The sequence below is a fragment of the Chrysoperla carnea genome, chromosome 3 (genome assembly GCF_905475395.1).
Source record: "Chrysoperla carnea chromosome 3, inChrCarn1.1, whole genome shotgun sequence".
Lineage (NCBI taxonomy): Eukaryota > Metazoa > Arthropoda > Insecta > Neuroptera > Chrysopidae > Chrysoperla > Chrysoperla carnea.
Genome location: NC_058339.1, coordinates 11,161,377 through 11,188,481, shown reverse-complemented (window position 1 = coordinate 11,188,481; position 27,105 = coordinate 11,161,377). Strand labels below are relative to the sequence as shown.

General features: G+C 30.0%; 1 protein-coding gene across 1 annotated transcript in view; it reads right to left on the bottom strand.

Moving 5' to 3' along the window:
- The window catches only part of LOC123295846 (titin-like), a 54,272-nt gene that overhangs the window by 22,879 nt on the left and 4,288 nt on the right, over window positions 1-27,105 (bottom strand). Inside the window, exons 6-9 of the mRNA XM_044877308.1 lie at window positions 16,903-27,099; window positions 14,416-14,523; window positions 11,096-11,272; window positions 1,630-9,960 (exon numbers count right to left, since the gene is read on the bottom strand). Of these exons, the coding sequence (XP_044733243.1) occupies window positions 1,630-9,960; window positions 11,096-11,272; window positions 14,416-14,523; window positions 16,903-27,099 (18,813 nt within the window). The remainder of the gene's footprint in view (window positions 1-1,629; window positions 9,961-11,095; window positions 11,273-14,415; window positions 14,524-16,902; window positions 27,100-27,105) is intronic.

Below are 27,105 nucleotides of genomic sequence, written 5' to 3'. Positions count from 1 at the left end.
ATCATAAAAAATATTTTTAAATATAATATAATGACGTAACGGTCAATATTTTGAAATTTCAAAATATTATTTTAATAGAAAAATAAATAAAAATTTACTATTGGAAAATAAAAAGGTACTTACAATATATTCTTAAATTATTATTTAAACAAATGTTTAAATTAAAAAAAAATGTCAACAATGAACACTAAAAAGCAGTTAAAACTTTTTTTTTTAAATGGATTTGATAATTCTTTTTTTACAATTTCACCGCAATAAAAATGAAGATAATTATTCGATTTAATTATTAAATCAAAATATATAAATAAATAAATTATTGATATTTGATTGAATTATTAAAGTTTGAATATTAACAATAATGAAATAATAAAGTGTTGTTGGTTAAGTTAGCGTGTTCCGTTTCATTCTATTACAACATTGACACTAAAATAACAAACAATTATAAAAGTATTATGGCAATGAAAGTGTAAAGCAAATATATGTATGTGTAAATTGTAAACATTTAAAACAATCACACTTTCTTATCAATAGAATGAAATCATTTATTATAAAAATATTATTTATAAATTAATTTTCAATTTATGTTTGATTTTTGCATACAATTTAAAATCATAACTTTGAATAATTTTTAACGGAAAACTTTTGGAATTAGTAAAAGAGCAAATGGGAATAACTTTTTAATTTTATTATGCCCAGTATTCACTGCAAGTCAAGCACATTGACTTTAAAGTTATACATAGACTAAGCATCGCCTATCTTTCCGTACAGAGAGAAATGTGTCAACATCTGAGGTAATTGCTTAGGTCAGTTAGGGATATTTATCAAAAAAATACATTTATCAAAAGAATATAGAGACGTTTACCAAAAAATTTTGTTTTGGAATTTGATGAAACTCAGTGGATGGGGTAATTTTGATCCAAAAAGTATAAAAATCAGGTTAATTTAATGATTGGATGCAGAGTTTCTGAGATATCGCAATATTTGGATCGATTTTAGTCCGTATCTCAAAAACTATTCGAACAGCCAACAAATGCACCCGATTTTTGTACTTTTTGGGTCAAAATTATCTTATATACTAAGTTTTATCAAAATTGGAGATAAAAAATTTTTTCGATATTTTGCAATTTTTTTAAGGGGTACGTACCCCTTTGAAAAAATCCAGAAAATCGGAAAAAAATTTGTTGTTATAGAATTGGATGAAGCTCAGTGGATGGGGTAATTTTGATCCAAAAAGTATAAAAATCAGGTTAATTTAATAATTGGATACACAGTTTCTGAGATATCGCAATATTTGGATCAATTTTAGTCCCAAAAAATCGAGAAAAAATAGTAATTAACTGTCACTCTCGATATTGCCATACTACCTTAACAAGAACATTCCTATAATAATTCCTATATAATAATCAAATTATACAAATTTAAAGAAGTTTAACTAACTGATTACTATTTTGCTAAGAATATGAGGCGTTTAGTGACGAATTTCTAAAAACAATTGTTTCTCTATATATTTTAAAACGAATAATCATATAAGAAAATTCTGGCTTGCAAAATAATTTTTGTTGTTTCTTTACACAAATAATTGATAAAAATAATAGAGATTAATTTAAAAAAATAATATTAAAGACTTACCTCTAGTCTTTCAGTAGCCTTCAACAACCGATCATAATCCACGGAACCTTGAACAGTCAACAATTCCATCATATAATCGGCCTCTTGTACATTTTGTTGAACCATTTCCAATTGATGTTCAAAACGACGCCATATTGATAACCGTTCCCGTAACATATCCAATAATTTCTTGCATCGAATTTCCAATGTACTATGATCATTTTGTAATTGAGTAATTTCTCGTTCAACTGTTAGTGGTGACACGGATACACGTAAAATTAATGGTAAAGTATGTAACAATTGTCTAGCAGACATTAAATCCTGCCAAACAGAAACTAATTCTTCACCAACTTCTTGACAATCACGCATAGATTGTTCAACAATATCACTACCCATTTTTTCATTAGCCGCACAATCATCCAACGTTTGATTTAATCGTTGATTATTTCTTTTCACTTTAGATAATACATGTTGAATAGCTTGTAAACGTTCTTTTAATAAATTACCCCCTTCAATTTCTTCGGTAACTTGATATTCTAATCGCCTTGACAAAGCTAATAATGATCCTACTTTTTCAGATTCAGCAGCTGGTAATAAACCAACTTGACCCAATTCATTTTGAATAGTATTTATTCGACTACTAATAATTTGTAATCGTTCAATATACAAATCAAGTTCTCCTTCATTTTTAATAATTCCATGTCGATCTTCAACTGCTAATTTAATTTCTTGTAATTCTTCTTCTAGAATACGTAACTTTTCATCGACGGATACATCAGGTGCGGATATATTTTCAATAACTGCATTTTGTATGTCATTTATTTTACTTGATATAGTTTTCCAACGATCTTCAACTTGAGTATGGAATTGCCGTTGTAATAGCTCATCGGAAACAGGAATAATTTGTAATGATTGTTCAAAAGTATTTCCTGCGTCATTACGTATATTATTATTGACTTCATATTGAGCTTTTAATTCCCAGAAGTTACGTAAATTACTTGGTGGTGTGTAGTTTGTTCCAATATCAACTTTTTTCAATTCTTGTTCAGCAATTTTCATCCAATATTCTAATCTATCTGTGAGCAACTCATACATTGTCCATGTTTCCTTAAATGCTAGCAATCTACGTAAATTGCTGTTAATGTTATCTTCAAGTTTTAACAAGCCATCTAATGGTTCGTTATATTTACCATCTAAATTATTTGATGTTATTAATTCCTTCAATCTTTGTGCAACACTGTTTAGCTGAATTAATTTTGCGTGATGGTGAGCTATATCTAACGATAAACTTTGATACAAACTAATATACTGATCATAATCAGCCGATGTGACATTATTTAAATTTGGTACTCGTTGATAAGCAACTTGTAACCATTTAGTTTCTTCACGAATACCTTGCTCTAAAACAGTCCATCTAGATGCAGCTAAAGCCATTTGTTGTGATCGATAAGCAGCTTTATCCAAAATAGATGTGGCACGTTGATGTAATGTTTGATGTAATTGTGAATATTTCGTGCGTGTATCTGAATCAAGATGTCCTTCTAATGATTCTAAAATACCACGACAATGACTTAAATTCACAAAGAATTTACGATGTTTCTGCATTTCGTCATTCAAGTGTTCCAAACTTGTTACCACAATTGGCCCTTCTACTAATGCATCAGCGATATCGATGATTTGTGAGAATTCTTGTAATGTTTGTTGATATTCATCGATTAAAACTAATAATTGCAAAGTACGTTCACGTTCGATTTCAATTGAATTTTCAATTTGATTAGTTCTTTCATATGCATCATATAATTCTTTTGGAATTTCTTGTGATGGGAAATCTTGTAATAAATTTCTAGCTGATTGCATTAAACATTTTGCCTTCGATCGATGACTTCGATTCAAGTATTCTAACTGTTCTAATTGTTCTAATTTACTTGTTGCAGATGCATCACTATTTATTAAATTATCGTAATCATTTTCTAACAAGTTAATTAATTCAACAATATTATTAATACCAGAAATTAATGATGTCCAACGATCTGAATCATTATTGGCTAATTCCACATTTTCTTTTGTAATTTTATCCAATAATTTAATTTGATCTTGTAGCGCATGAATTGTATTTTGAATTTTTTCATTTGCTACTGGTTGATCACTAATTTCTGCTGATATTTCTGCTAATTGTTGTAATTCATTAACATTCTCTTCGATTGAAGCAATTTCAGATTTTAGATTATTTAATGTAGCTGTTTTAACTTTAGATGGTCCTTGGTTCATATCTTGTCTAGTTTTTATTATACGATATTCGATTGTTTCTAACCATGTGGTAATTGTTTCCACAGTTGTGTAAATTGTTTGCTGTGTGGTTATATAATCTTTTCGCTGAATCGCATTTTGTAAATTAAACAAGTGATCTTGAACATTATTATTTGATAATGGCACTACAGACGTTGCGTTATCCCCTCCTAATGTTTGTTCTAGAAGTATTAAATCAACAAATGAAGTAAATTGTCTTGGTTTACTTATATTTTCCAATCGTTTATTTCGATCTAAAACATTTTGTACACGAAATACTTCAATTTTATTTTGAGGAATTACTAATTCAGATTTCAGAGGTACCAACGAGTCGATTTTCTGATTCTCGTTTACAATTATTGATTTTGTTGATATTTCTGGTTTTACATCAATAATCGCGTCAGTTTTCTGACTCTCATTCACAATTATTGATTGTGTTGATATTTCTGGTTTTACATCAATAATTGGTTGTGAAATGGTTACCGAAACATTAATTTCATCCATTTCAGATGGACTTAATGATTCTGGAGTTGGGAAAGTTTCGATTACTTTTTGATATTGTGTGTCAGGATATTTAATATTAAGTGAAATATCCTCTGATTCGGTTAAGCTGGAATCTGTAGGCTCTTCGGTTTTACTCTCGGATTGGAGTAATAATTCCGTTTTTTGGATTGGATGTGTAATAATAGTTTCTTCAAGAGTTGTTTTCCTGTTACTGGGTGAAGAAGAGCGTGACCTGCCTTTGGCTACATCCGCATACAATAATTTTGGCTCTAAATTAGCTTTTTCACCTTCAATGAATAAAGCCGATGAATGTTTCGCTGGAGTTTGATTAATAGTCACCTGAATTGAGACATTATCATCAATAGACGTCGACGCTTCAGATTCAGATGGTGTTTCAGGTAAAATGACTGAAGTCTCAACTGGTGGCTGTTTTGGTAATTTCTTCTTTTTCTTTTCCTTAGGTTTTGGCTCATCATCGACATTCTTATCTTCTGTTTTAGGTGGGATATCTGATTCCTTTTGAGTTTTCTCATCTTTAGGTTGATCCTTTCTTGATTTGCGCTCCCTTGGTTTAGGAACTGGCTTATCAGGTTTATCGTCCATTTCAGATGAATCACTACTCTTCTGGTGTTTGTCTTTTTTACCACGTTTTGGTGGTTCTGGAGGAGATTTACCCTGTTTGGTTTCTTTTGTTACTTCTATTGATTTTTCAACAATAATAGGCTTTTCGGATGGTATGGTAATTGTTGCTTTAACATGAACCTCGTACGGTTCATCTGTTGATGATGATTTTGATGATTTTTCTTCAGCATCACTAACAATTATCGGGGTTGTTTGCATTGATGTATCTAAAGTTTCCACAATTGGTGGTATTTCTATTGGAGATATACTTTCTATAACTTTTTCTATTGGTGTTGGCGGCTTAGATTCCTCTCTAGGTGAGGTTTGAATTGATTGTTCAGTTGTAATTATTTGTGGCGGTACTTCTTTAGGTTCTTCCCTAATTTCTTCTTTGGGTTCTTCCCTAGGTGATGTTTGCATGTATTGTTCGGTTGTAATAACTTGTTCTTTTGGCGGTTCTTCCTCTCTGGGTGATGTTTGGATAAATTGCTCTGATGTAATTATTTCTGGTTCCGGCGTTGTTTGAACTGAGATTTCAATTGTTTCAGGTTTGATAACTGTAGGAACTTCTTCAGGTATTTCAGGGGTGTCAGTTTGAGCACAAATTTCTTGAGATTCAACAATTATAGTTTGCATTGCTGAATCTGATCGAATAATTGGTTCTGGTTCTGGTGAACTAACTGTGATAGTTTGTACAGATTCTTCAACTACTTGCACTTGTTCCGGGGAAACAGTTTGCATAGATGTTTCTATTATTTGCACTGCATCTGGACTAGAAGTTTGTGAAAACTGTTCAATTATTGGAACTATATCACTGGGTATAATTTGAGTAGATAATTCCTGTGTTTCGATTGCCTTTGGCGGTTCGATGATCTCTTCCGCTTGAACAGATATGTCAATTACTTCTTTTGGTACTTCAGGTGAAGTTTGTTGAATTGCCGCTTTAGTTTCTGGTTTAGGAACTTCTGGTATTTCTTCAATTTCGATCGTTTCAATAACTTCTGGTGACGTTTGCATAATTCGTTCCTCGGTTTGTAATACTTCAACAATTGGTACAGTCATGACAATTTTACTTCCAATATCTCGAACATCTTCAGTTCCTAATGGTGAAGGTATACTTTCTTCGATTATTTTTACTGGTTCAGTTTCACTGACTTCAGATAAAGTTCTATATGAGTCTTGTGGAGAAACAATTTCAGTTTCTTCTGGAATATTTGGCTTCGTTTCTACAACTGTTTTAATTTCTTCTACTGGCTTAACTTCTACCTCTAATTTAATATCTTCTATAGGTTCGATCTCGATCTCTACTTCAACATCTTCTTTAGGTTCAATTTCTTTGGTGTCATGTTTCCGTTTTCGACTTTTCTTCGATGGTACATCAACTAAGGTGTGTGCATGTGGTGGTTTATCTTTGGGTAAACCATCACTTCCATAACTTGTTAAGTCTTCTGATTCATCATTTATAAGTTCAGGTGATGCAGGTATTGTCGATTCTTCAGGTTCCAAAGATTTCATCTTTTGTTTATGTTTTCGTTTCTTTTTAACCCTTTTCTTATCATCTAAGTCTTCAATTTGACTAATCTCGTCAAGTGTATTTTTATCATCAGCTTCATAACCTGTATCATGTGTGCGTTCATCAATGTCCAATTCGAATGTTGTAAGAGAATCCAATTTTTCAATTGTTGGTTTTGGAGTATCTGATAAAATTTGAGATTCCTCACCAAGAATTATGTCAGTGGATTCGGCAAGTGAAGTATCGACAGATAATTCCTTTACTTCTTCTTGCACTTCTTCAACTGGAGATTGAACATTGGTACATTCGTCATCAATTTGTGAAATTGTTTTTTCAGTTTCAGGGGCAGGAGAAGGTGTTTTATCTTTGAACTTTTTCTTTTTCTTACTCTTCCTACCACTATTTTCTATATCGCTTTTTGTTGTGTCATTTTCAGATTCACTTTTAAATATGATTGGGGATAATGCAACAGATTTAGTTTCTGCTTCGATTAAAACATGGCTTTCAGTTTTTGAAGGTAATGTTATATCTAAATCCCTTTTCACAACATCAGAAAATAGTTGTTGTTCTTTTGTAACTTCTTCCCATTTGAGATTAACTGCAACTTTTGATTGTACTTCGTCATCTTTCATATCTACTGGTTTTTCTTCCACTGACAAAGCAAATTCAACGACCTTATTTGGAATTTCCCTTGTTGTCTCTGTGGACATTTCAGTTTTTTCGACTACTTCCTTAGTTGCCTTTGGTTTCTTATCTTTTTTAGATTTTACTTTAGAAGTTTCCACAACCGGCATTGGTTCAGCAACTGGTGCTGTAGGACTAGATATTTTTCCAACATGTACTGTTGATTCTTGTTGCAAAAATGAAGCAGTAATGGATTTCATATCAGGTTTAGCCTCAGCTGGTTCCTTACTTACTTGCGTTTCATTTTCCTTTTTCTCTGCTTGTTTTTCTTCAATGAAAAGTTCACTTGTTATTCTAGCCCCTTCAATTTTTTCGGTTTGTGTAGGAATATCGACTTTATGATCTACTATCGCATCTGGAATCGATAATTTTCGAGAAATAAGTTCACCAGTTTTACCTGTTACTTCAAGTGTTAGTTTTCCTTCAATTTTTATTTGATCGGTATCTACGGCTTCGGTTTCTTCTGGAGTGATAGTCTTATCCTCTTGAACAGCAACAATCTTGGGTGACAGTTTAGGTTCTTCAGTAATTTCGATTATATCACTAGTAGATTCAGGAACAATTTCCTTATCGTGATCTTTTACGTCAATAGGTGATTCAGCTTTTGCTATTGGTTGAGTTTCTTCATCTAGTTCAGTACTCTGAATTGGACTAGGCAAAGGACTCTGTGTTCTTGGAGTTCTAGAAACACTTTGTTTTGCCTTGAATTTTCGTTTTGTCTTTTTAGGTTTATCGTCTCCTACACTTGAGTGTTCAGACTTTCCACTTTCAGAAGTACCTTTTTCTATTTCACTAGGTACAACAGGTGATTGTAATTGTATTTCTCGTTGAATAAAATCTTGTGTAAAAGCAGCTTTTGATGGGAATTCTATTGCTTTGTCGTATGTAGTAACTAAAATATCTTTTTCTGTTGGTTCTTCTACATTTGGCGATGCTGAAAATATTACAGTGTCAGATGTGTGTGTGCCTTCTATTGGTTGTGCGAGTTGATCTACTAATACAGTGCTAGTTGAAACATTTTGATCTCTTACGATTGGAGATGTTGGTTCAGGTCTCAATGTATCATCACCAAATTGTTGCTGATCAACAACTTTTCCATCTTCGGTTCTCATCACGTTGATACATACTCTAGGGATACCTTCATCAGTTATTTCAGTTTCTTCTGGTTCTTCAACAATTTCTTCCGTAACATGTTCTTTTCCATCGATAATTGTGATTCTCTTAATTATTCTACGTGTTCTACGAACGATTTTACGGGTTACTTGTTGAACAACTGCTCGAATACTTGAACTTGATGTATGTACTTCACCTCCTTCAATTAATATATTTTGACTGTCTTCAGGAATAATGTAAGCTACATCACCTTCATGAACAGGAGTACCTTTAAGTAAAACTTCAGGAGGTATATCACTTTCAGTAACAATATATTGTTGTTCGGGTTGTGTTTGGAATTCGTGTACGGAAACTTCTCCACCAGGAACTCCAGTTATTACTTTTCCACCGTACGATTGAGTTGCAAATGTTTCAGTTTGGCCATCACCTCGAGCTATTGAGGTACTAGCTTGTTGTCCTTGCAATGTAACTTGTGAATAACTTTGATTAATTGGCACATCGTTTTCGGTAAGAGTATTAACAGCTGTTAATTGTTGGTGTTGTAATGTTTGATGTCTTGATACAACTGTTCGATGTATTTTGCGAACAATTATACGTTTAGTACCATCTTCGTCTACAATAACTTCAGTTGTTGTTTGATCTGGTTCGTTATAAGTTGCTTCAAACGCTTGTGGTGTAGAATGTTCAATATTTAATTCAGATAATTTAATACCACCTAGATTTTGTGTTGGTTGTCGATCTCTGTATTTTGCTTCCACAGTTAAATCATCAGGTTCAGTAATAACTGGCTGAGACTGATCACTCGTAATTGGTTTTGTGGATATTTGAATTGTTTCATGACCACCTTCGGATATTGTTTGTAAAATTTGTATACGTTCGCGAGGTTGAATATCATCTGGGCGTGTTTGAATTGCAATTTCTGTAGGATGTTGTACAATATCACTTGTAACACTTGATACGAATGATGTTTGTACACCCATATCTGGAGCTTGAGATATTTCTTTGGATTCTTTGGAACTTGATGTACTGGTAAATGAAGTTTGTATTTGTCGATCTTTTGGTACATTACATGAAATTGAAACATCTTTGGTTTTTGGTTCTTCAACAACTGCTGGAATTGGTGAACTTAAACTATGTCCAGTTTGTGTTTCAATTTCCATCACTTGTTTCACTTCTTCTTCGGGCATTGGACTTGAATCCAAAGTATTTTCATCAAGTGATACTGGTTCAGGTGTTTTAATTTGTTTTGCTAATTGTTGTTCTTTGAATTTAATTAGCCATATTTCTAAGGTCTGTAAGCGAGTGTTAACTAGCTGACCAGCTTCGATTAATGTTAATTGAACAGATTTTAACTGTTCTAATAAAACAATTGCTAATGGACGAACATCAGCATATTTTTGTAAATCAGCACATAATGTTTGTAATTCAGACAATTTCTTTTCTTTTAATTTTAATTCTTGTAATGCTTTTTGATGAGCATTAATACCACCTTCAATTTGTGATTCTGTTGTTAAATCAACATCAGCGGATAATGTTTCGGTAGTTTCACGTAACCAAGTTTCAATTTCAATTAATAATTGACGATATTGTTCAATTTCTTCACGGCGACGGTCATGGATATCTTTAGCATTCTATAAAACAAAAATTAATCATATTAGTATTGATGACCTCAGTATTATTTTTTAATTTTAACGGTATCTTAAATATTTTTTCTCCTTATTGCGATTATCCAAGGTTATTTACTTTACTTTATAAATGATGTCATTGTTTTTAAAAGTTTGATAAAATGTTGCAAAAAATATTGTTTTTGAAAATTTATATTAATTTTCGTATAATGTAAATAATGGCGCAAAATGAACGTTATATTTTAAGTTTCCTGTAACTTTTTATTTCATTTTTAGGATTGATAAACCCAATAGGAGGGGAATTATAGGTTTGATATGTGTGTGTGTCTGTCTGACTGTGGCACCTGTGCCATCGTACTTCATCTAAACGGATGAATCGATTTTGATTTACGTCAGTAGCTAAGAATCTAACAATAAATAAGTGAAAGTTTAGGGATACGTTCTCGAAACACTTAAAAGGAGGTGATTATCTTCAAAATTGGTCCACTTTGTTTCAAGTGTGAGTTTAGGGTGTCGTATCCGATCCCGGATTTTTTCAATTTGTAAATTTCACTTGTTCAAATCAACGGTTCACTATTTTATTTCGTTTTAATTTGCGGTCTAAAATCCAAAAAAAATATCTGATGGTAAACTTCCGAGAGGTTTAAGGAAGTTTGCCTTTTTTAACCCTCGAACAAAAACTGGCTGTTATAAGTTTATCCGCTATGTGTGTGTGTCTGTCTGTGGCATTGCAGAACCTAAACGGATGAACCGATTTTGATTTTTTTTTGTTTCGTTTGAAAGGTAATTTAATGGAGAGTATTCTTAGCTACATTCCAAGTGCGATTTTATGGTTCCGTACCCGAAAAAAACTAAAAAATTGACTATGATCAAAATCGGTACAATTTGGAAAAGGCTTCCAGGAAAAAGGTGATTTAATGGAGAGTGTTCTTAGATATGTTCTTATTTAAAATTTGTAATTTATTTATTTTGAATTAAACCCAAAAGTATATTACGTAAGATTCCTTAACTATCGCAGTCAAAAATAAATTATGTTTAGCATAAAATTTTTTATGTATTACCGATATAATTTATAAAAATATTGTTTGCAATATTTACTTGAATTTATTTGCGAAAATCGTTTAAAAGAAAATTCAATTACCTTAATAGCTGTAATGCCTTGATTCGCCTGCGATAATAAAGTCACAATTCTTGTACGTATACCAGCAATATGTGCCAGTAACGTTTGTCGTTCGGTGTCACACGGCGGTAATTCCATAACTAAACCTTCCAATCTTATAGCTTCCGTCTCATGACTTTGTAACTCAACAGCAATACTCTACAATTTAAAAAAAAAAAAATAAGAAGTCACATCTAATTATGAATTATTTATTTACAAAATAAAAATATATTTATGTCGCCGTTATATTGATCGATGAACACTTTGAATAATTATTTAACGTTTCACACTAGAGTAGATAGACCATGTGGTACACATGTTAAAATAAAAGATAAATAATAAATTTAAATATATAAGATGACAACATTTTATAATATTTATTTTTAACAATGATTTAAAATCTAAAAAAATATTGTTTTTAATAAAATTTATGACGTCGATGTATGTAAGTCCGTCTGATTTCTCGTGCTTAAATTGATTTTGAATGATTTGAAAATTATTTGAATATTTGTGAAGATCAATATAAATGCAATTTAAAAATAAAAATTATGATCTCATACAAATTTTTTATCTTATTTTTTTGTAATTTTTTTTTTTTGTTACAAGGTAATTAAAATTACTTGTAATAATTACTTATAATTTTTATTTATTTATAAGGAGAAAATATTACTCATTGAAGGAATATTTTCAATATTAGGTCATTTTGTCATTCATATCAAATCAGCAAGCTTTCTTCAGCAAGATAATTTCAGATGAAGCAATCGGGACTCGGTTCTCACCTCTACCACTGGCTGAATATTTTTTCATGAAAATGTAGCAAAATATTCATAGCATGAAGCTTAAACATGGTTTTTTTTTGTATTTCATACCCTTCCTGAATCTTCCTAGGACCAGGACATCAGCTCATAAACTAACAACACAGCTCATTTTCACAAGATTTTAAATAAAAAGTTTTAAAACCAAGATAGGCAATGGGTACTACACTACTACCGAGTGGTAGGAACTACTCGAATTCTTAAAAAGCCCATATTCTGAGTAGAGTTTTGTTTGCCGTAATTAATAAAAATACATTTGCAACTTGAATGGATATAAGAAATTTCTGTCTCTATAAAAGGCCAAATTTATATATTTCTAAAAATTTATTTAAAAAACAATTCACTAGAAAAAAAAGTGTAAATGTATAGTGTTTTTTGTAATGCATTGAATGATGACAATTTTTATTTTATTTAGAATTGAAGGAAAATCAGATTAAAATATGATATTGATTTCACAAAATGAGTTGAAAATATTAAAAATATAAATTTGTATTATTAAATTTGAATCGATTTAAGATTAATTAATTAATTTATCTTCTGTCTAGATATTAATTATTTCAAAATATCATTTATTTTCGAAACAATTTATATAGATACTATAAATTTTAGTTTATAGTGAGTTTTTCTAAATTTGGTCGTAGTAGGAAAAATACATACCAAATTAATTTTTCTCATTTCCGTGCCATTGAATGCATGCTTGAAGAGCATCTGATACTTTTAGTTAAATATTGAAATAATATCTAGTAAAATACATTCATAAAAATTAAAAACATAAATAGTTTTAAAATAGAAGTGGATCTATTAAAATTGTTTGAAACTTGGGACAAACAATTCATTAATCATGTCCTATTTTTAGAAAATATTAAATTTAATAATACATAATAATATATATTTTTGTATTTATGTCAAATTTTCTAATTTTGTGTTATGGTGTTATATTTTTTTAAAACATGGGTCTGATCTAGACGATTCTGAAAAAATACTTTGGAAAAAAAACGGAGTGTAGGAAAATCCATGGAAAAATGGAAGTTATTTAAAAAAAACGGAAAGGTACGGAAAACAAGGTTTTATTACTGTTTTCTCGGCTTTTATGGCTCGCAGGAAATCCTTTCGTGGAGTAAATTGTAGCTTTTAATGGTATCTTTACGTTGCAAAATAATGTAAAGTTTACGCGCAATACGTGAAAATATAAGCATTCTACGACAATTTAAACAAAAAAAAAATTTTTCTTCGTTAAGAGTTGCTCTAGAAGCTCTGCATAATTATTAATCTCGTAAATATTATTTCATTATTTAATCAATAATGATTAAATTAATAAAATAATAAGTTTTTAATATTTAAATAAAATACATTCATGCACGGACAGAAATGTCTTTTTTTCATGTTCGATAATTACAGTTAAAGGTATAACCATTGTGAAAAATTCTTACATTTCTAATTAAAACAATAAATAATTCTTCATAAAATTATTTGAATAAATAATATCATAAATTTTCCATTTACTTACTATAAATTACTTCTAAATTATTGATATTTAAATATTTCCGAAAGGTAGCGCATGATTTTGGTTAAACATAAAATACAAATATTACTCCGATTTTTTATTCAAATAGTTAAGATTTTTCATTTTGGAGTTTTTACTTTTTTTAATTTTGTACAAAAAATTATAATAATAAAATTTTACGCTGCGCCCTTATAACGTTACACGAGGTTTACGGAAAGAAGTTATTCCTCAAATACAGAGTGAATATATGTATGTTTATAACACAGATAACAAAAGTGGATAATTAATTCGATATGATAAAGATAGGAATTACTTGCTCTCAAGGAAAAATATTATTTCCCTGTCTACATCAGAACCTTAAGTATTTTAAAGCTAAAAAAACGTTTTTAAATCACCACAAAATATGAACTGTATGAAAAAATATACATTTATTAAATGAATTTTAAAATGAATAAATTTTTACAAAACAAACTAAAGTCAAAATCATTGCAAAATTCATGTAAAATAATTCGTGTAAAGTATTGGATGCAAATGAATGTAAATGACCCAATTTTATTGTTAAAAAAATATACTGAGAGGCATGGAAAATGAGATAAATTAAAAAAGAAGTAAATCTCGATCCCTTAAATAACGGTAATGAAAATTTGGTAATGTTAAAAATGTCACAAAATATATCGATACCTATTATTCATTAACCCGTCAGCACTTGCATTATGAGCGTTTTGAGCGAAATATCTAGCCCTATTTTATTAAATCACAAAAAAAGTCAAAAAAATTTTGGTAAGCATTAAGCATTAATTTATCCACTAACGAAAATCGCGTTACAACCGAAATTTCGATATTTAGGTGTAGAATTGAATATTTAAAAAAAATCTAAATTAGATTTTCTATTAATCAATAAAATCCTTAAAAATTATCCCATTTTCCATGCCTCCGACTTAATGATAATATTTAAGATAAATGAAAATAATAAAATAACTTACATTAAGAGCTTTTAGAATATTTTCCAAATTATCAGTTGGTAAATCACCAATAATACATTCAGTTTTTTCCAACGATTGTTGTAATTGTTGAACGTTGTCTTTAATATCCTGAGAATGAAAGTTAATAATTTGTTTAAAAAACATTAATATGAACAAACAAACAAAAATAATTCTATATTATTAACGTAAAAACACACATTTAAATTTTTTACAAAATCACATTCTGCAGGTTAAAAATTTATTTATTAATTGCAATGAGAACACATTTTAAAATAAATATGTTTCACATGCACTCTTATTCAGTCAGTATCAATTGATACAATTTTTTATTGGATAAAATTAGTTGCAATACACACTAAATAGCACTCGTAAACGCGAGTAATTCGAATTGAACAGATTTATTTACTACTGTTTGCATGGTATTCAATCATTTATTACTTCCAATTTTATGTGTTAACTATAACTAACTTTACTACCGAGTTCTGTACAAAATTTTCTTACATATGAAAATTTTACTGCAATTTATAAATTTTTTTTGAAAGTATGCCAGAGAGATGAATTAATACTTGTTTATTATGTTTAGATAATATTATTATTGGAAATTGGACAAAAAGTAAATTAATTATACAAATTATAAATGATTTTAATTCCGATTTTATTATATTCAGTTTGAATGAAATGAACATGAAAATTGACCCGGATTTACCATACAGGCAGAGTAGGCACGTTCCTAGGGCGCCAAATTTTGGAGGAATTTATTGTTTATTTTGAAAAAAGACGAAAATGACTAAAAATGGCGAAAAAAATATTGTGAAGAGTGACGTTAGGTTTAACTTCGACCGTTAACTAGACTAGATGCTAGATATTAATCTTCACTTTTAATTAAAGAGAATTGAAAAAAATACACTCGAACCAGGGCTCGAACCCGGACTTCTTGGATTCATTCACTTTTAATGTTTTGAACGATAACCAATTTTACATAGTACACTATACTGCCTATTTTCGGAGGGAGATTCAGCAATTTTCGAACTGCTTAGGGGAGACTAACTTTTATATCCGGACCTGCATGAAAATAGTGTATTATGAAAATGAAACATTCATATACTTAGCGCCTCGACAAAGTGTACCCGGAAAAGTAAAATTCATCTACAAAAATTCTGATAAGTTTTTTATAAATATAAAATAAAGCGAGTTTAATTCTAATTGCATACTATTATAGGCGTACGGACGGTATCGTCTACAGAGTGTCTCAGAATGACCGCTACCAAAAATACAGTAGTTTATAATTCGATCTTGCCTAAACTAATCGTCAATTTTTATTTCGATAAATTTATTCAGTGTCTGTTACACTCTATTAAATCCAAAATCGGGTATGAAATTTAAAATATTTTTATCGTGTCAGATTCCGGTTCATATCGAAAGGAGCTTCTTCAGACTGTTACTCATAACTGATAAAAGATAAAGGAAATTTTTCCTTGCAAAATATCCAAAAGCTTGCTTTCGACAAAACTTTTTAATCTTTATCAGTTATAGGAATGTTTTGTATTTTAAGGGAAGTATACTTGAGTGGTAAGTAATTCTTTAGGGGAGACACGCATCCTAAAATAACATAGAAACCACGAAAAAATATTTTGTTAATTATAAGCCAAAAATTAAGCGTTTTAAATGTAAGTAATTAGCATTTTTGATACAAATTCCCATATCCACATTTCGACGAAGTCTTGCGAATTTAGCAAAGACCTACAAGATCCCCCATAACAATTAATTATCTCTGATTAAAAATTTCGCAATTAGCTAGGAGTAATTGAGCATCGATTTTATAATTGAAAACTTAACTAACCGATACAAATATTGAACCAATGTTTTGATTTTTAAACGCATTGTATTCAATCAATTTAAGAAATTAAAAGTTCACGATAGATCTGTTCAATAATAGTATCAAGTGCCAAGTATTTTTTACATAATGCCTTAAAATAGTCTTAAACTTATTGAACTTTCCTATTTACAAAATAAAATGCGTTACAAGACACAAAATTAACGAATTTAATTATAAACATAAAAAATAAAACAAAATTAACTATTTATTGATTAAAAAATTACATAATTAGGAACGTTAAATTGTGTTGTTTTTTTATCGTTTTCTTCAATAATCTTAAATTTAAAGCGTAATATTAATTGATGATTATTTTATAATCTAAATACAAAATCCTTTAATGAATATTTCACGAATATAAAAAAATTAATTTAAAATTTAAACCCCAATTATCTACATTAAAAATAAATGAAAAATCTAGCTAAAAATCTAAAGCAGAAACATCATATCATGCAAAAGTTAAAAATAAGCAAGCAAAGGGATGCGATGAAAACCCCAAAAACTGTACAAAAATGAAAAATCAATGATTGAAAATCATAAAAAGAGTTAGTTGAAAAATAAAACACCAAACATAAAGATTATTGTATTCACAACAAAATACATTGTGACTTCACCTTTTTCTTACGATGTTTTGTTGTTTTATCACCGTCCCCGTCTGCCCCAACATCACCCTGTTCGCCTTTACTAGATGAGGAGGATTTAGGAAGGGTGTTATCAAGTACGTCAGTCAATGTTGTTTGTGATTTTAATGTCTTTGGTTCGCTTAGTGACTTGTCATTATGTTTTAAGTAAGTTTCCGTTGTTGATTTTAAAATATTTAAGTCTGGAGTCAATGGTTCCATTGCTAAGTAGGTACTTTGGTCTTTCCAACTACACATGCCACCAGGTAAGTCGGTGCTTGTTATTTCTGTTGTAAATATATTTGCTTGTCTTGATGGTGCGGATTGTTTACGCTCAGGTGTTCCAGGTCCGCTGCTGCTATCTGAATCATCATCTTTATCCGGATAATGACCATTCGTTAATCCTTGTTGAGGAGTTATATTTGATTTTAATCGATTTTGTTGTAAATAGATTTGTAATGATACTTCTGCGTCATTATATCTAAACCTATCTACCCAGAAACCACTATCATTATAAACATTTTCAGCATTTTCTTCTGGTTTTTTCTTTTTCTCTTCTTGAATCACAATTGTTTCTGATGGTTTTGCCTTTAAGGATTTATCCCTAATAGATGGAACTGAATTATCTATTAATTGTTCAGCAACATCAGTTGCTATTTCAACAGGAATTTCATCAACTTTAGATTCTTTTAATTCATCGAGTTTTTTAGTCGAATCAGATAAAAGATCATCTTTGGAAGAAATTGTTGTATCTGATTGTGAGACACTTGGTGAAGATAAAGTATCCGATTCGCGTATTTCTTTTCCAACAGATATATCAAGATCACTTAATTTAAATTCAACTGTAGGTTCTACTTGTTTAATATCTGTCTCAGTTACAACTAAAACATTTTCGACAATAGGTATTACGGATTTGTCACCAGAAGTTTCGGTTGTTATGCTGGTAACTGATGTTTTTATTAGTTTTTCAGAGGAAATATTCGTGGTTGGTTCAGTAACTGAAATAGTTTCAGTGGTTACTACTTTTTGAGTAGTTTCCTTTCCTTTCTTAGTTTTAACAGGTTTAGTAGATTGTTTAACTGTTTCAGTTTTGATTTCTGGCTTCAGGATAGCCTCTATTATTTCTGGTTTATTTCTCTCTGAATCAATAAGTTTTATAGTTTCTACAACAATATTAGAAGTTTCATCTTTGGTCGTAACTTCCATTTTGGTACCTGCTTTTTGTTTACTCTTCGAACGCTTTTTGGACGTTTTCGAATCGATAATTGATTCATTCTGTTCGGTACCGGACAATGTTATTTCTGTATTTTCATTCTTATGTTTTTCAGAGTCTATCTTACTTTGTTGTTCAGCAGAAATCAAATTTATATTTGAATATTTTTCAGGCACAGGTGTTTCGAGAACCGTTTCAACAATATTCACAGTTGTTTCGATTTTAGGTTCTTTAGTGACATTTTCAGAGAATATCACTGTCTCTTGTATTTCAGGTTTTATGTCGGGCGAACGAATTGAAGTTTTAACAACGGTTTCAGTAACAATCACAGTCTTGTCAATTTCTGGAATTTGTTTAGAAGACACAATAGATGTTGCGAGATTTTCGGTATCTACTTTGGTTTTGGATTCTTGCTTGGAAGAATCAATAGAAGGTGTACTAACAATTTCAATATTGCTTACGGTTATTTTTTTATCTTTTTCATTAGGAATTATTTCTTCTGTTTTAGGAATATCTTTAAAAGCATCGACAGTCATCTCTATTTGTTTATTTTTTTGTTTTTTGTTCTTTTTAGTAGGGTATTCCTTTGTATTATCTAGTACTTTTTCCACAGCAATTGATTTTTCTGATTCAATCAATTTAGCAGTTGATTCTTTTATAGCATCTTTTGGAGTAGAACGTAATTGAACATCATCAGAAGCCGTTAATTTTTTTATGTCAACATTATCATCAACTTTTGGTTGTTCTTGAATACTTTCTGTTTTTATATCTTGTTTTTTAGATTCAATTGGCGATTTTTTAACGTCTTCGGGAATTTCATCTGTTTTTGGTTTAGCATCTTCCAATTTTTGTTTGCTTTTGGACCGTTTCTTGGATTTTTTAGATTCAATATTTTCATCAGAAGGTTGTTTTTTATCAGTTGTTTCTGTTTTTGTATCGTCAGTTATAGTCGAAGTAATTTTAACAGATTTTTCACTGACAATAAATTGTTCAGTTACAGAAGGAACATTATCTAATTTTTTATCTTTTTTACCTTTTTTAGGTTTTTGGATTTGTTCTTTAATATCTGTCGAAGGTTTAGAATCCAAAATAGATTCACTTTTAATTTCTTGTGTAATAGTTACATCTGTAACTTTTACCGATGAAACTGTTTTTGTATCTTGTTTTTTAGATTGTTGTTCAATATTTATTTTTTCTTCTGGTAAATCGTTTGAATTATCGGATATTTTGGAATCAGTAGGAGTAACTTCAATTAAAGGTTTTCCAATATTTTCGTTATTTAATTTTGTATCTTTAACTTCAGATTTGACATCTTTTTTAGAACTAACATCTAAAATTTCAGATTTTATGGATGAATCAATAACATTTTCTTTAGGTAAGTCAATGGCAGTTTCTTGTTTTTTAGATTTCTTAGAATTTTCTTTAACTTGTTTTGTTGAAACATTTGTATCTTTCTGTGAAGAATCTTTAGAAACTTCTGCTTTATTGTTTTGTTTCTTTGGTTTTTTAGTGTCATCTTGAGCGACACTTAGATTTTCATCTGAAACTGTTACTGTCTCTGGTTTGGTGGTTAAAGTACTAACCAAATCAGTTACAGCTTGAGGTTCAATTTTGGAATCTTTAGAAACTTCTGTTTTATTCTTTTGTTTCTTTGGTTTTTTAGTGTCACCTTCAGCGCTTACATTTTGATCTGAAACTTTTACTGGCTCTGGTTCAGTTGAAGTACAAACCAAATCAGCCACAATCTGAGGTTCAATTTTGAAATCTTTAGAAACTTCTGCTTTATTCTTTTGTTTCTTTGATTTTTTAGTGTCACCTTCAGTGGCGCTTACATTTTCATCTGCAACTTTTACTGTCTCTGGTGTAGTTGAAGTACTAACCAAATCAGCCACAGCTTGAGGTTCAATTTTAAAATCTTTAGAAACTTCTTTCTTTTTTGGTTTTTTCGATTTTTTAGTATCAGTTTCAGGGACATTTACAGTTTCATCTGAAAATTTTACTGTTTCACCTGAAGTACTACTAACCAAATCTGCTACAGTTTGAGGTTCAGTTTTGGCATCTTCTGCAGAAACTACTGCTTTATTCTTTTGTTTCTTTGCTTTTTTAATATTATTTTCACAGACATCAATATTTTTATCTGAAACTTTTGTTGTTTCTGGTTTACTTATATCGGCTTTATCAACAGTAACAATTTGCTGTTCTGGTTTTGATTCAACGAGGGATGTGATATTTTCTACTCTTTCTGTTTTTAATTCAGGGGTATTAATTTCCAATTTATTTTTAGATCGTTTCTTTGATTTTTTAATATCGTCGACAGCGACGTTTGCAGTTTCAGGGGCCAAGTTTTCTAAATGTTCTGTTTTAGATTCAATAGAAGTAATTTCAGGCACATCTTCAGTTTTAGATTTTACGTCGTCTGCTAGCACTATTTTTGATTCAATTTTGTTTTTAGGCTGTTTCTTTGATTTTGTAGTATCTTCTGTAGCGCTTATAGGTTCCGGTGCCAAGTTTTCCATTTTACTTGTTTTTAATTCAGTTGAATCAAGTTCAGGTTTATTTTTATTAGGCTTCTTTGATTTTTTAATATCATTTTCAACATTTTTAATTTCAGGTGCTAAGTTTTCTATATTTTCGGGTTTCGTTTCAACTATAACGTTTTCTGGTTTATTTTTAGAAGGTTTCTTTGACTTTTTGTCATTTTCAACTATATTTACAGTTTCGATGGTTGTGTTTTCTACATGCTCTGTTTTTAACTCAGAGGAATCAGTTTCTGGTTTGTTTTTGATTCGTTTCTTAGATTTCTTATTATCATTTTCCACGTTAATTACTACTTCCGGTGTTATTTTTTCAGTTGTCTCTGATTTAGTTTCAGTTGCATTGATTTCTGGCTTACTTTTAGGATTTTTAGGTTTCTTCGATTTTTTACTATCAACTTCAGTTTCATGTACAATTCCTGTATGTTCTTTGTTCAATTCCGTAGAAACCATTTCTGGTTTTTTAGACTGTTTCTTTAATTTTTTACCTTCACTTTCAGGTAGATTTTTAGTTTCAGGTGTCACAACAGTGTCACCTTCTGATTTATTTTTAAGATGTTTCTTTGTTTTTTTACCATCACTTTCAGGAACGTTTACAATTTCAGGTTTTTCAATATTTTCTGTTTTTGATTCGATTGTATTATTTTCTATCTCTTTTTTAGGCTGTTTCTTTGACTTTTTAGTTTCATTTTCAATTACATTTACAATTTCCGTCTTATTGTTTGTGGATGGTTTTTGTTTTTCTTTTCTAGATTTTACTTTATTCTCTTTATCTTCAACAATTTTAATGTCTGAAGATTTTACAGAACGTTCAGGTTCGTCTTCACGTTCTCTACATCCAGATCTTGATCGAGAACGTGATCTATGGCGCGATAAATTTGTATTATCCGATTCTGGATATGTATTTCGAGAACGAGACCGTGAACGTCGACGTTCTTTTTTGTTTACAACAGATATAAAACCTTCGGCATCAATTAAATTGCTAGGTTCCTCAAGCATAGGAGTTTCAACTTCTTGAACAAGTATAATTGGTTGTTTTGGAAGTGAAATATGCGTAACAATTTGAGGTTCCTGTTCCTGTTGTGAAGCAAGCTTAATTTCTGAATGTTCCTGCTTGTGTTTGAGAACAACATCAGCGTAACTTGTAATATGTTTAGAATTTTCGATTAGTTTTTCTGATGCATTAGTTATTGATGTTACAATTTCCTCGATATTTGTTTTTTGTTCAGAGGTTGTTTTCACAGATGTTACATTTTCTTCAGGTTTTACTTGTTCCACTACCTTTTCTTGTTCTTGGATGTTTGTTTCATTTGACTTATTCTTATTCCGCTTATCTTTCTTGTCTTTCTTTTCAGATTTCTTGCTAGGCTTTGTATCACCTTTTACTTCATCAGTAATAGTATTTTCAGGTTTTAATGATTGACTATCAATAATACTTTCGTTTGATTGAGGAATTTTTTCTTCATTTGATACAGTTGAGTCCTGATCTTTTATTTCAACAGTTTTTGAATTATCCACAAAAGGAGACTTTGATCTTTGCCGAGAACGCGATCTTGATTTACGAATACGTAATTCTTTTTTAGGTACAAATTCTACGAAACCTTCTTCATCAACTTTTACTATTTTTTCTGTGTCTACAGGAATATTTTCAGGAGATTCAATAACCACGATTTGAACAGGTGCTGGAATATGTTTGGATGACTCTTGTTGTGCACGTCTAGGTGAAGGACTTCGACTTTTCAGAATATTGCTATTATCATGATGAACATGGGATGCTGCAATTTTAGCATAAGATGGAACATTACTTAGTTGTATATGTGTTTCTTCAATCTGTTTAACTACAGGCAATGAAGTTTCAACAACTTTAGTCTCAGTTGTTTTGATTTTAGATTTCGTTTCTTTTGTAGATTTAGTTTCAGGCAATGAAGTTTGAAGAACACTAGTCTCAGATGTTTTGATTTTAGATTTCGTTTCTTTTGTAGGTTTAGTTTCAGGCAATGAAGTTTCAACAACGTTACTCTCAGATGTTTTGATTTTAGATTTCGTTTCTTTTGTAGGTTTAGTTTCAGGCAATGAAGTTTCAACAACGCTACTCTCAGATGTTTTGATTTTAGATTTCGTTTCTTTTGCAGGTTTAGTAGTTTCAGGCAATGAAGGTTCAATAACCTTAGTCTCAGATATTTTGATTTTAGATTTCGTTTCTTTTGTAGATTTAGTTTCAGGCAATGAAGTTTCAACAACGCTAGTCTCAGATGTTTTGATTTTAAATTTCGTTTCTTTTGTAGATTTAGTTTCAGGCAATGAAGTTTCAACAACTCTGGTCTCAGATGTTTTGATGTTAGATTTCGTTTCTTTTGTAGATTTAGTTTCAATGACTGGCTTAGAATCCGGTAAACTTTTATTTTCAATTTTTTCAGTTGGTAAAGTTTCATCAATTTTAATTTCATTCGAAACTTTAGATGGTTTTGTTTTAGATTTAGGTTCTGGTAAACTTTCATTTTCAGCTTTATTAGTTACAGACAACGATGGTAAAGTTTCAACAATTGTAGTTTGGTCTAAAACATTAGGTTCTAATACTTTAGGTTTAGTTTCAGTTACAGATTTAATTTCAGTTGCCTCAATATCTGGTAAACCTTTATTTTTTACTTGTTTACTTTCTTTCTTTTCGGCAACAAACGACTTGTCATCAACAGGTACTTTTGGCTCATTTTCGATAGCTTTGACGATTGGTTTACTATCGAGTAACACTATTTTAGATGTGCTGTCGGATGTTGGTATAAATTCTAAGGCGTTTGGATTCAATTTTGAACTGGAACTAACTTTTAATAACAAATCGGTTTTTGATTCAACCTTTGGTAAAACGACAACTGGTTCGACAATTTTGTTAGCTTCAGTTTGAACAATATCTTTCTTGATATCTTGAGGTGGGCTTTCAAGTTTGATTTTTTGAGTTTCAGAAATATTCGATTCTGAAATATCCAAATTTACATTCTCTGGAAATTGATTTAGTAAATCATTGCTTTCAGTAACTTGAATAACCGATGAAATTGGTTCCAACTTTTGTTCAGTTGATACTATCATTTCAGTAATAATTTGTGTCGTTAGGTATTGTGATTGATTTAATTGATCAACTCCTGTAGATGAACTTGATATATCAATTTGCTCAGTAATTTCAATATTTGTTGAAACTGGTTCCAACTTTTGTTCAGTTAATGTCACATCTGTTGAAATTATTTCAATAGTTTCTTCTGTTGATTTTAAACCTTCAAGATTTTTAATTTCTGAAGATTTATGTGTTGTCTCAAGTTTTTCAGTAATTTGGTTATCTGTTGAAATTATTTCCACATTTTGTTGAGTTGATTTTAACGATGGAATATTTTGTGATATTAATAAATCTTCCTTTTCATTTGAAATTAATACTTGTTCTGGTTTTTCGCTTTCAACATTCTTATCAATTTTCGGAACATTTTTTACGACAGTTGAATCAACTTCATCAAAAACATTTAATTCGGCCTTAGTATCAATAGTTTCAACTTCAAATTTAATATTATTAGAGCCTTCCTTAATTGTATTTGTTTCAATTATTGGAAGAGATACCACTCTTTCTTGTTGAACTTCCGGAACATTTGAAACGCTATCATTTTTAATTTGTTGACTTATTTTTAAATATTCTTGTAATTTTAATTCAGCTTCTTGTAGCTGGATGTAATTATATGAAGGAATTGTTTCATATATTATGTTTGAAACCGTTTGTTTTGGAATATTTTCAGGAACATTATCACTTTGTTTTGAAACAGTTCGTTGTGGAATATTTTCAGGAACATTATCACTTTGTTTCGAAACAGTTTTTTGAATATCAGGAATATGATCACTTTCAATTTTCGAAACACTTTGTTGTGGAATACCTTTTTCAAAATCAATTTTCGAAATATTTTCACTTTCAATTTGTTTTGCACACTTTAAATATTCTTGTAATTTTAATTCAGCTTCTTGTAACTGAATATAATCGTACTGTGGAACTGTTTCATATACAATTCTTGAAACATTCGAAACATTTGTTTGATTTAGATTAGTCGATTTTTCTGAGTCCTCATCAATTAACTTATTAATTTCAATCGATATTTTTTCGAATGAAACATCTTTAATTGTGTTATCCATATTTTGATCAACAATTTCAATTTTAGTATCCATTAATTTTGATTCCTTATTTTCAGTAACATTAATTTTTATTTTATCACTTTTTTTATTTTTTTTATTTTTTAATTGATCATCACCCTCGTCCCCTGTTTCATTTATTTTTTGTTTTTCCAATGACTTTTTATTTTCATCCAATAATATTGAATTATTCATAATTTGTTGTTGATTAGTTACCGTTGTACTTGTAATATGGATACTAGATTGTTGTTCATCTAATTTTTTTATATTTTCTATTTCCGAATCAATTTTTGGTGGACTTTTTTTTATTGTATGTCGTTTTTTCACTGATCCAAAAATGACTGGTTCTAATTCAATTCCCTCTGATTCATCAGCTTCTAATTCGATTGCTTTTGGTTCATCAGGTATGATTTGTTCAGTACGTTCTTTGTTTTCATTTTCTATTTCCTCTTTTATCCATTTCTTTGATAATGATATTTTCGTAGATACTTTTTTTGTTTCTGAATCAGGTGATTGCTCTGATGTTTCTGACGATGGTGTTGTAGTCTCAACTAAATGTACATTCATTTGCAATACCGGTAATTGAACTTTTTCATGTGTTATCATTACAATTTTATTTGTACCGTTTTGTTGAATTGTTGATTGAACGTTTGAGGCTGAATATGTGCTTTCTTCTTTTATTTTAGCTTCAATTTCATCCACATTTTTAACAGTTGCTGTTGAAGATGTAGACGATAATGTTGATGATGACTTCTGATCATTTGATGATAGTTTCGATTTTGCCGCTTCATTTTCACCCTTTTTATTGTGATGAGGCATTATTGTAGATGTATTACTTTCTATATTACAAGTATTCTTTTCACTTGTACCAGTTTCTGAATTGCTTTTAACTGTAATTTTATCACATTCTACCGGAAGTTCTACGTTTACATTCTTAATTTTCTCAGCATTTTTATTTATATCATTTATATTTGTAGTATTTATTTGTTCAGTCGTTTCTATGGTTACATTTTGAGATGTATTCTTTTCTGTGGATGGTACATCATCCAAATCGGTTATTTGTACTGAAGAATTTAATTTTTCGATGTCTATAAATGTTATAGTTTCTGTGATTGATGATTTTTGAATATTTTTTATCTGAGTATCGATTAATTCGATTTCTTTTTTATTAGTACTTAAGTCTTGTGTGCATTTATTTACTTCACCTTCAGTATTTTTTGTAGCTGTGGGTATTTTTTCAGGTTCTTTCAGTTTTCCTTCATCCTTTTCTGAAATTTCAAGTTTTTCCGTTTGCTTAACTTTTTCTTTTTCAGATTTTGATTTTTTCTTTTCTTTTGGCTTTTCTTTACTAGTTTTAGCACTTTCTGGTTTTTGTATTTTACTTATTTCTGGTGTTTTAACAGATTCTTGTTGAGTATTTTCAACTTCAAGATCTTTATCAGTAACAAGTAATTCTGTAGATACTTGTTGGGTAGAAATAGTTTGCTGTTTGGTAAGTAATTTATTTTCATCAAAAGTTTCCGTTGGCGCTTGTATTTCCAAAGATTGTTGTTCTTTATTTATAAATTGTTCATTAATATTGCCAAGAGATAATAATGCCCCTGCATCATGTTTCCTTATTTTATTATCTAATTGATCAGAAGGTAGATCTAGTTTAGATTTTTTGATTTCAACCACTGTTGTGCTAACTATATTTTCAATAATTTCATTCGATTTAAGGGTAGGAATTTCCTTTTCTAATATCTGTTCAATTTCTTTTTGATCATTGCCTGGAATAGTTTTTAAAGTTTGTTTTGACTGCACTAATTCCTCTTTAATTTCATTTTCCTGAGTTTGTTTTGTTGTTTCCGCTGACTTCGGTTTTTCTAAGCTTTCTTCCTTCGGAGAAACTAACTTTTTCTTTGATTTCTGCTTATTATCTTTTAATATTTCCTCTGTCTTATTCTCCACAGTAATTATATTCTCGTTTTCTGATTTTAATTCACCATCTTTTATAGTTTCTTCAGGTTTATTCTCTTTAGGAACTTTCTCTTTCTTTGATTTCTTTTTACTGCCCTTTTCAGTGGAGTTATCAGATTTATTTATTATATCTGCTTGTTCTGTTAGATTTTCTAAGCATTCTTGTTTATTTTGATCCTTTGGTTTATTTTGAGATTTTTCCTGTTTACTTTTTGATTTTTGCTCACAGATTTCTGATTTTTCTATTTCAATAAAAGTTTTTGTTTTTTCTTTATCATCTTTTTCTGATTTTGTGGTTTTGGATTTCTTTTTAGAATCCTCAAGAATTAACTGTTG